At 47.1% G+C, this 10,694-nt stretch overlaps 1 protein-coding gene across 3 annotated transcripts in view; it reads right to left on the bottom strand.

Moving 5' to 3' along the window:
- Positions 1–10,694, bottom strand: part of NOL10 (nucleolar protein 10) — an 84,344-nt gene that overhangs the window by 1,414 nt on the left and 72,236 nt on the right. For all 3 annotated transcript variants that reach the window (XM_035000579.1, XM_035000580.1, XM_035000581.1), the window contains one exon: positions 2,670–2,772. In XM_035000579.1, the coding sequence (XP_034856470.1) occupies positions 2,670–2,772 (103 nt within the window). The remainder of the gene's footprint in view (positions 1–2,669; positions 2,773–10,694) is intronic.

The following is a 10,694-nucleotide window of genomic DNA, read 5'->3' on the forward strand; positions in this document are numbered from 1 at the left end:
GGAGGGGAGAGGGGGGGAGGGGGGACCCTCCACCCCAAGGAAGCTCCGTGGCTGTCAGCAGCAGTTCTCAGAAAGGAGAGAGCCAATGCAGAACCCACCACGGAGGTCAGAGCTGCCTGGTTTTAAAATCACCTTTGATGGTTCTAAGGGTACGAACTCTTGAATGCAAAGCTCAAAAAAATATTCTCAGCTGCTGGAATTGCACAAAAGGTAAACTGAGAAAGCACTGATGGAGCAGAAGTTTTAAAAGCTGAAAAGCATTGCCTTATAGACACCCATGAGGCCTGCTTTACACTGGTCTATATTACCCTGTGCACCTACAATAGTCCTTTGTATCTTGCTCTTGAAGGAGAAGTCTCTGTATTCACCTCCAGCAGGTATTATTCAATATTTTGAAATCAAAGAGGTGAGAGGCGAGGGAGTAGTGGGGAAGGAAAGCGATCTGTAAGACACAAAGCCGATGAGTCCCCTTCCTCTAGGAAGCTCTGAAACTGGGACTCTGAATAATGCCTTAAGTTCTTTTTCTGATTATTACTACTCCTTCAAGAGCCCCAATAAATCCCATCCAGTCCCCTCCTGCCTAGTGCATCCCCAGTGCCTCCGCTCCGGGCCCCTTCGGCCCACTCCTTACGCAACAGCTCGTCAGGTTTTAGAAATAAAGAGGGTCGATCTGCTGCTAACTAAAACTGTTCAACAGCTTCGCGTGGTTCTACTCGGAATCAAGGGTAATTGCGTGCCGTGGCCTGCTCACAAGGCCCTCCAGGGCTGAGCTGCGCAGTTCCGGCTGCATCCGACGCCGCTCCTCCGTTTGAGCTCGTTTTACACACACAGGCTCTCGTCGGACCCTCGAGCACGCCTGGCCTCCCCCTTCCTCAAGCAAGAGCGCTGCCTTAGCGGCACCCTGCGCCTGGCACCCTGCCTGACCCCGCAGGGCTCTCGCTCAACTTAGAGACCCAAGCCGCACATCACTCCCCCTTCCCTAGCCCCTCTGTCCAGGTCAGGCCCCGGACGCTCTCACAGCCCCCCCCGTCCTCTGCTGGAGCACCTGCCACCACCATAATGACCTAACTGGGTGTGTCCCTCTTTCAACAGACTGAGAACCTGTGTGGTTCTGTGTCCCTGCAGCACACACCCCAGAGCAGATACCTGACAATCACTTGTTAACGGGATCCTCGGAAAACCTGCATACCAGCACACCAAACTATGGTGTCAAGACCCTCGTAAGATCAACAAACACCGGTGATTTGATATTTTGTTTCTTCATGTTAAAAAGTATCCCCCAAAGTGTTTCCTGTCCAAACAATTTTGGAAAAGGATGTACCAAATAAAGATAAACAGGGTGTGTTGGAGCTTGTCGGTTAGGCACTTTTCTGCATCTTCGGGGTGGACATTAGTCCCAGGCATTTCCCCACGGTCTGCTGGGAGAGCCATCTCCCGGAAGTACCTCCCCCCCTCCAGCAGCACGTTTTGCAGAGCCCTGCCAGGCCTTCCCCACAAAGGCAGGAGCCTCCAGAGGAGCCTGTAAGCAGCAGTGACTGTCCCGCAGACAAAGCCCCACCCAGAGAGGGACTCTGGCCAGCCTCTCTCTGAAAGGCCGCACCAGATGACGTCAGCACCACGTGCCCAATCCCATATGACTGAGGGTCCAGGCAGCTCATCTCCCAAGTTTCCTTTCCTTCTGCTTCTCCGTCCTGCTCCAGCTGCTGACCCACAGTCGCCAGCAGCCTGGCCCAGAGAAGGGGGGGATGCGGACATGTGTAAGCCCCACACCCGGCCATGGGTCTGATGAGAAACTGCAGTACAGGAAACCTGAAAACTGCATTTGGGACCTAATCCTAGTTTTGCCACTATACAACTGTAAATAATACTAAAGCATAAACTTTCCCCTTACATTTTAGTCACACATTAGAAAGTATCTATTAAGGTTGCCTGGCTAGCTCAGTCGATAGAGCATGTGACTCCTGACGGTGGGGTCGGGAGTTTGAACCCCACGTTGGGGGTAGAGTTTACTTAAAAAAAAAAAAAAAAGAAGAAGCATATATGAAAATCCTGGGAAATACCTGAGATTTTACCTAAATAAATCACATACCTAGTATCAAAGGAGATTTTTATTAGACAATACACAAATCCCTAATTATTCCTAAAAGTGAGATTTAATAGTTAAAATGTTGTTGCTCTAATGATATGAACAGGCAAAATCAAACATAAATTGATCTAGTTTCACAGCCTCTGCCTGACTCAACCTTGGGGACACGTTAAGTACTTCTTTGTGCTTCTTCGGTTTTTCACAAAACATGAGTAACTTCAGAGGCATCTTATTTTCATTCTACCACGAGTTCTCTAAGCCCTGGACAGGCAGGACTTTCTCTTGGCAAGGCCGCTCCAGAGGCGGCCCAGTGACCCAGAAACCACACGGCCGGCTCCGCACCAGCAGCACCAGCTCCGGGGCACGAAGGTCCCGTCTCCGCTGCACAGCAAGAGCCCGGCTCTGGCTCCGGCCTCAGCCAAGCTGAGCGCTCGCTCCCGACCCCGCAGGGGCTCTGGCTGCAGGACAAGGGCTAGAACAGGCACACAGCTTCCTCAACAGGGGAAAAGCTTGGGGCGGCCGTGCTGAGGTCAGACGAGTGCACGGCTCGACTGGACTCACAAAATCACGTTAGAAAACTCACCCTCTTTAACGTGAATGTCAACTGTTTGCTGCCGACTGTGGTATCTGCTATGCTCACCGTGCCATTTTTTGCTTCGAGTTTCAAACGATCTTCAAGCGTTTTACTGGAGGAGATTTAAGAGAACGACACATTAATTAGCAGTATGTTTTGATTTAGCATTCGAAACAAGTTTTAATTAGAATGGCTCACATGAAGAAAATCTGTTACGCTCACGGGGAAGCCAGAAAATGGCATTCACCGAACGCAATCGCGGAACGAATCGGGGCCGACAGTCACTGCTCACACTCGACAGACACACAGTAAAAAGAGCTGCCAAAACACCCGCTCGCTTAGTATCTTAAGTGGTGGTTCCACATATATTTTCTGTGGCTGCTCCTGATCTCACTAAACCACACTTCTGAAGCGACAGGCAAGGAGCACCGTCTCTGCAGCCTGTAATTTACCGTAATGGTCAGTGGCACAGATGTTTCTGGAGCCTTTTCTATTTAAGCCCCACACCAGGCAGGCAGCAGAGCCCTTCACGCTTCGGCAACCCAGCCACCTCTCCGAGGGAGCGGACCCCGAGCAGGTCTTCCGGGTGAAGCCAGGGAGAGGTGCCAAGCGAGTCCGGAGGCTCTCTCCACCCGCCCTCAGCTCCCGGGGCGACACTCACCACCCACAGCACGAACCCCCAAACATGAGTCCGCCTGACCACAGACAGCAAACGAAAGCACCACGGGTAAAATTCTATCCGATTCAGTTCTGTTCACGCACTGTTCCTTCTCTCGGTGCCTTTTCCTTCCACTTTCTTACTTGAATTACTCGTCCCATCATACTTTACCCCATTCGTAAATTTCATCGCATTTCTTGATCACGTTTTCCACACCTTTCTAGGGTCTCTGTGCCCCCGCCGTGGTCTGCTGTGCCATCTGAACCAGTAACACCACCCTACCTGGCTTTACAACCAAGACGTTCAGTCTGTATCTTGTACATGTGACCCTTCACTGCATGTCACAATAGTAATGTTTTAGTATAAAATCAGAACAGTGGCCCTTTCTGTGAACTGGGTTTGGAGGGAAAAAATGGAATTAAGCTTCAAGACAAAGACTCGCAATGAGTTTCCACGTGAGCTCTAACGCTTGGAGAACCCACGGGTGCCCATGATGGAAACGGGAGGATGGGGCCGAGGAAGCAAGAGGGAAAGAATACGGTTCTCTCTTCTTTCCTGTCCCCTCTTCCACAAAAACGTTAACACGCTCCCCTTTCCAATCCTCCTTGTACCAACTAGAGTGGAGTGTACCCCTTTCGAGTTAACCTGTAAAAAACCTGACTGAATTTAAAAATGGCTGAATTGGGTGAAGGGTTTGCTTTTGCCTGAAATACGATCTTCATAACTAATTACTGAGCAGAAAGCTGCTCCTAAATGGCCCCCCAAGATAAAGTGATGCCCCTTTGAAATTCTGCAGGAAATATTTGATGTTCGCACCATGAGAGATTTATCTCCAGTTTATGACTACTAATGTAATGAACATGCCTTCTTTATATAACTTGAGACGTGAAGTGGTTAACATAAAAGTAGCACTCTTTTCTAAGCAATAATGTTATTAAGAAGCACTTTTAAAGTACTTTTCATCTTCAAAGTGCTTTACAGACGAACTAATTAATCCTTTCAACATCCCTGAGACACAAGTATTTATCCTTTATAGATGGCAAGAAGGGAGGTGAGGCGCTAAATGACTCGCCCCAGGCCACGCGAGGACTCAAGTCTAAAACCAGGATTCCAATTTAAGAATTTCTGGTTTCCAGGAGTGTGTCAGACCAAACTTGATTTATAAAGTTTTGTGTGGGAAATGCATCCACGAAGTCTTCCAAATGACAAGCTTCCACATGACAGACGGAGTGAAACAAAGATCTAGTTGAGCTGGGTTATTTTAGCAAGAACTCAAACGTGAAGTGTAAAGGACCCCAGTGTGGATGTGAGTTATGCCAGCCTAAGCAAATTCCTCAGCCTGTCCGTGCCGTTCTTGTTCGTTCCTTTCATGGCTTCTGACGGGCTGTGGAGCCACTGAGACCTCAGGGTGGCACACAGCAAACACTAATTTGGGAAGAAAGTGACTTTTCAAGTAAATTGTGGGCAATTACTACTCTTTTAAGAATGACCTTATTTCCTCCATGATAGGGTATATAAATTCTGGTTTTCTCTCAATGTACTTTCGAGGTGCACTTGTAAAAACTTGTTCTGTCTGGGCTCCTTGGAGAGACGAGCGGGGTTTTAGAACGAGCCATGGCAGAAGATCAGACACAGGCACTGAGTGCGGAGATTGCTACATTAAAGCAAGTCCTACTTCCCTCCCTTTGAAAGTCAGTTTACGGTATGTGGCTGCTCACCAGCAGCTCCTAAGCCAGCTACCTGAGAATGAATTCGGTCAGAGACGATTTAAGAAGCAGACAGACACCTGAAAACTGTCTACTGTAACAGAAGAACAAAATGCAGAAATCCACGCTGTGTGACATCGATAAGGAAAGTTAAGAACTCTAGGGGAAAAAAATGTCACTGTCACACGATGAACAGCCCCCCACCACTTTGTGGGGACTGCTAAGAAGACAGATGTGGGCTTCCAACCTTTGTCAACCTTCCGAAGGTTGAAAGGACAGAATTATCGAGCACAGGACAACGGACACGGCTATGGGGTGGGGGCGGGGGGGTGGGGGAAAGAATCGGAGTTCTCAGCAAGGCTACCTTAAAAAAAAAATGGGCATGAAGTACAAGGGGAAACATCAAACTAGATATTTATTATATACCCCAGGAAATAATGCTCCTCAACTGAGTTTTCAGAAATCACTCTGTGTGGAGGCATGTGCATTAGTATAGCATTTAGAGGACTTAACTCAAAAGAAAGGACCCACGATCCCATAGTCCAGACCAAAGGGAACAGGAAGGCAGTGGAGAAACGGAATCTACAGCTAAACAGCAAATGTTAAATACTCTGTTTAGAGCCAAATACCTCTGACAAATATTTACAGAGACTGTGCAGGTCACTGAAAACTCCATCTCAATGCTTTCTGTCTGCATGTTCCTCAAAGCCCCTGTGTCTCTGGAGATATGAACTAATGCAACCAGCATATCTGGATACCTCATCTATTAGCTCTGTTCATATTTAAAAAGATTCCTAACATCCACTGTTGTTGCAAGTGTGGGGAAACAGGCACTCTGGTAAGAGCGCGAAGAGCTCAAAGCCTTTCTCCGGGGCGATATGACCCCTTTTGATCCAGCAAATTCCGGCACTGGGTGGTACAGCCTGAAGAAATCCCTGCACGTGTGGACAGATTTCTTTCTTTTTTTTTTTTTTAAAGATTTTATTTATTTATTTGAGAGAGAGAGAGAGAGAATGAGAGAGAGAGAGCATGAGGGGGGGAGGGTCAGAGGGAGAAGCAGACTCCCTGCCGAGCAGGGAGCCTGATGTGGGACTCGATCCCGGGACTCCAGGATCATGACCTGAGCCAAAGGCAGTCACTTAACCAACCGAGCCACCCAGGCGCCCCGTGTGGACAGATTTCTAACTGTGGAAAAGGAGAAGAGGAAAACAAGAAACAACCTAAACCTCCCCAAAATGAGGGTATCTTACATACGGTACAGCCCATCCACCTTAGGAACTAGCGATGCAGCTACTGGGAGGCCTACATGTACTTACAAAGAAAAATTTTCTAAACTTATCGCTACGTGAAAAGAGCAGCTCACTGGCAACAGGATCAGTAGGGCCCCTTGGTGTCCAGGAGAGATCTGCTAGCGCTGCACATGGGTGAACACCCACAGGAGTCACTGAATTCTAAAAAGGCACACACAGCAGGGACCTCAGGGAGGGAGTGTGGGGGTAAAAGCAAGACTTTCACCTTTTGTTCGACATTCCTATGTATTACGATGAAAAGATGCTTCCACATCACCTGAGTATGTATCAGCTTGAGTAAGAAGAGACTTTTTCTAAGTGCAACTTTGGAATTAAATTGCTTTCAAAATTAGATTAAAAATGCTTCTAATATTAAAATAAGACCGTGTTCCTTCAACTCTCATCCACTGGCAGTGAGGAAAATTAGCTGAAGAGTACAAACAGGCCAGAGTTCATCCACAAAGCGGATAAATTTGTCGGCGTGATGAGCAGCTCCCTGAGAGCTACTAAAACCACCTGGGGAAGAAAGTGAATTCCTCCAAGGCAGGAAATGTCTTTGAAATCTTTGAATTTCCAAGACGGACTACAGGCTAGGTGCTTCAAAGAAGGCTTACCCACTGAAGGGCCATCTGGCAGGGAGAGAGAGGAGAGGAGACAGCCCCAGCTACTGAGCTTCCGGAAGTTGTGTCGTTGTAGACCTCTCCTCCAGGCTCACCGGCACGTCCCCGCTAGCGCCTCCGTTAGGCCCTGCAGACTGGCTGTCGGCATGAACTTGCCCACTTTCCACCCACCCATCCTGATGGCCTCCCCTTGGGGCTCTGGGGGTGTACCCCTGCCCTTTCCGAGGCCCGTCTCCTCCTGACTGCTTACTGAATTCAGATCTGTCTGTTCACTTTGGTCTCTCGAGTCACTGCTTGCCACAGTTAAGTCCCTCCCTGCCCACTAACACATTCTATCTCTAATAGCCTGAAAGACCTTCCCCATCAAGTTATTGGCTTTGACGCCTTCCTTTTTCTGCCAAACTTCTTGGAAGAATCATCCACATTAACTGCTCACAATATTTATTATCTCTATTCATTCATCAGTCTGCTGCAATCCGACATCCGGGCTGATGCTGGAGAAGCTGGTCCCAGCAAGACGAGCTTCCTAATGGCTTTGCTCTGTTCCGTGGACCTCCCGCCTCTCTCTGACATTTGCGTCACACCCTCTGTGTCATTTTCTCCCTGCTTGGCTCTTCCCAGCTTTCCTCCTACGGCTCTGAAAACTCCTCAGTGATCTTTACTACTTCCTTCTCCTCCGCTTATCCTCCAAATTGGAAGTCTTAGCCCTTGGCTGTCAGTTTTACTGGTGACAGCTCTAAAACGACATGCAGTACTTTGCGGCAGGTGTATCTTTCTCAAGAGAGGTGTGCAGTTTTTATCACAGACTAGAAAAATACCTGCTGCTGCCTAGGGGCTCCCCTCTTCACCCGCACCGCACTCTACACATCAGAGTCGGTCTCAATCACACAGGGAAAGCTGCTCGCTCAGCCCCAGGTCTCTGGCCCACGCTCTGGGTCTCAGTTTCTCTACTGAACATCCCCAAGACACTTGGCACCGCACACTTACTGTGCTGATAGTGGGCTCACTACTTGCAGCCTTACACTTGGTCTTCATTCTGTCTCCTTGACCTTGGTGGCAACATTGCGAGACAGATCAACACTGCCGACCACTCCTTTCTCCTTTGCTATTAAATGAGTAACCAAACAACCTTGTGCTGTATGCCCATTTTCCTTTCCTATTCTTACTTGGACAGTTTTGTAAATAATTTGGTCCTAGGCTGCCTGGTCCTCTCTGCCCCATAGTTCAGGCTTTTATCACTTACTTCTGACTGGGACTACTGAATAGTCTGTTAGCTGAGCTCAGGGGCCCCTCCCTGCAGCTTCTCTCTAAAACGAGATATTTCATTACCAGTCTCTGGGAAAGAAGGACTTTTTATGCCTACAGGTTATTTTTATGTTCTGTAACAAACATGAACTGCTTTTATTATGTAAGGATTCACATGATTTGGGGAAGGGGTTGGAAACAGATCTGCTCACGGTAATCTCAGTGGCTCAGCAGTGCGAGGGCCAGGGCCTGAATGCCGCCACCACCACCCCCACCCCGTTACTCCAGGCGCCCCCACAGCGCCAGCTTCCCACGGCTTTCACACAGCGCTCCCTGTTCACACGCCGCCTCTCCCACCCTGCTGTGGGTGTGCAACTTTCTGTCTTTTGTCTCTCTCTTTGGCCAGTTTCAGTATGACCTCTTATAAAGACTTTCTTAAATCTCCAAAAGTTATATCCCTTCCTTTCTTATGCACTTGCCACACGCCTCTTTACAGCTCCTGAGTATCAGCGAGAATGGGAAGGCTACAGGCCTGTGAGCTGTGCCCTGTCTTTCCACCCCCTGGCTCTGGGCAGCACTTTGCTCACACTAGGCAGGCACTCAACCAATGTCTGACTGATGAATGGGCGGCCAGAGAGGCCGATAGGTGGTTGAATAAACTCACAAAGCACGGCACACCGTAAGGCATATAAATATGTGTTGACAGACATATGTATTTGTCGGATGCCATGTTACCATGACAAGCAAACAGGAGGACTCCCTCAAGTATTGAGTTAGGATTCATAATTCACTTTTCCCTTTGCAGAAAAAGTTTTAAAGTAGGGTAAGTCCAAGGGAACCTTTAAAACATAATACACTCAGTTTTGATGCTGTGTTTTATTGACTGCCTTGTGGTAACTCAAAAGAATAAGCAGAAGGCATCACTTTGGTTCTCTGAAGGATAATGGTTCAATGCTTCATTAAATACAAAGATAACACAAGTTCAGGGTTTGCCAAATTAATCCAGTCAAGACTAGAACTCAGTAAGCAGTTTGTGCCAAAATACCAGCAAACTGCAGGCTGTTCATAACAGAGAGTTATTACTTTAAGCAACAGGACTCTCCTTGTAAGCTCATGAAGTATTATCACTCATATAGTTCCTCTTCTCAAAAAAAAATTCAACTTAGTAAAAATGTTTAATTGTAGTCTATTAACTTGGTTATTATTTATCCATTAAATACTAAATTTCCATCCCCTTTGTTTTCTTATTAATGTCCTGCTACAACCCACAGGCAGAACAACAATGTCAGGAAGTTTAGTCTTGCCTCCCACCCCCAAATCACCATGTAACCATGCTTACCTAAAGACAACTGTGCCCAGGTTTTTCTGGCCAATGGGTTGGGAGCAAATGGGTTCTTTCTCAGCAGACCTTGAAATGGTAACTTCCTAAGTTGCCTGACATGTGGCCAAGGCACAGGAGATTCAGTTCCACAAAAACCTATCAAGTACCTACTTGGGTCTAGTACAGATTCAGGAACCAGTAGTCAAGTAAACAAAGCAACACAAAACCAGCAGATAATCTAACAAAGAAACTCACTCCACAGAATCAGAAAACTACAAACACCTAGTCTTTCCTCTGCTTCTGAGTAGGACTCCAAATTGAATATCCAAGACTAACAGGTACATAAAAGGTGAGGCTGCATGCACTCCTGGTGGGAACGTGAAATGGAGCAGCCTCTTTGGAAGACAGTTTGGCAGCATCTCTAAAGGTTAAGCATATGCTACCGTATGATGGCCATTCCACTCCTAGGTATATAGTCAGAAGAAATGAAGCATGTCTGTGTAAGATCTTACACACAAACGTTCCTAACAGCATTATTCATAATAACCAAAATGTGGAGCAACTCAAGTGTCCATCAACTGGTGAATAATGAAGGAAACAGGGTCTATCCACATACCAGAACAGTTTTTGGCAGTAGAAATGAATGCAGCACCAACAGATGCTAAGGCACGGACAAACACTGAAGGCATTACACGACATAACGGAAGCCAGACCAAATGCCACATAGTGTATGGATCCAGTGATATGAAATGGCAGAACAGGCAAATCCATAGCGATAGGAAGTAGATTAGTGGTTGCCTGGGGATGAGGTGTGCTGGGGGCAGAGGGCAGCGGATGCTAATGGGGTGTGGGGCTTCATTTGGGAGAGATGAAAATGTTCTAAAATTAATTGTGGTAATTATATTCACAGGCACAACTCTGTGAATATACTAGAAACCGACGGACTGTACACTTTAAGTAGGTGAACTGTATGTTATGTAAATTATCTCAAGGAAGTTGTTATTAAAAAAAAAAAGTGGTAAAGATATCTTCAGAAGATATTGACCCTATTACTAGATTCTTTGTTCACCAGATCTTTTGTTCGTTAGAACCAGAATTTTGATATGCTCCTGGATTCTAAGTTGAAGGATTCACTCAACATTTGGTATCCCAGATACTGGCTAGAAGCTGGTGAGATGATGAGGACCAGCCATAT

This window comes from Mirounga leonina, unplaced genomic scaffold (genome assembly GCF_011800145.1).
Source record: "Mirounga leonina isolate KUSES-001 unplaced genomic scaffold, KU_Mleo_1.0 Mir_125, whole genome shotgun sequence".
Classification (NCBI taxonomy): Eukaryota; Metazoa; Chordata; class Mammalia; order Carnivora; family Phocidae; genus Mirounga; species Mirounga leonina.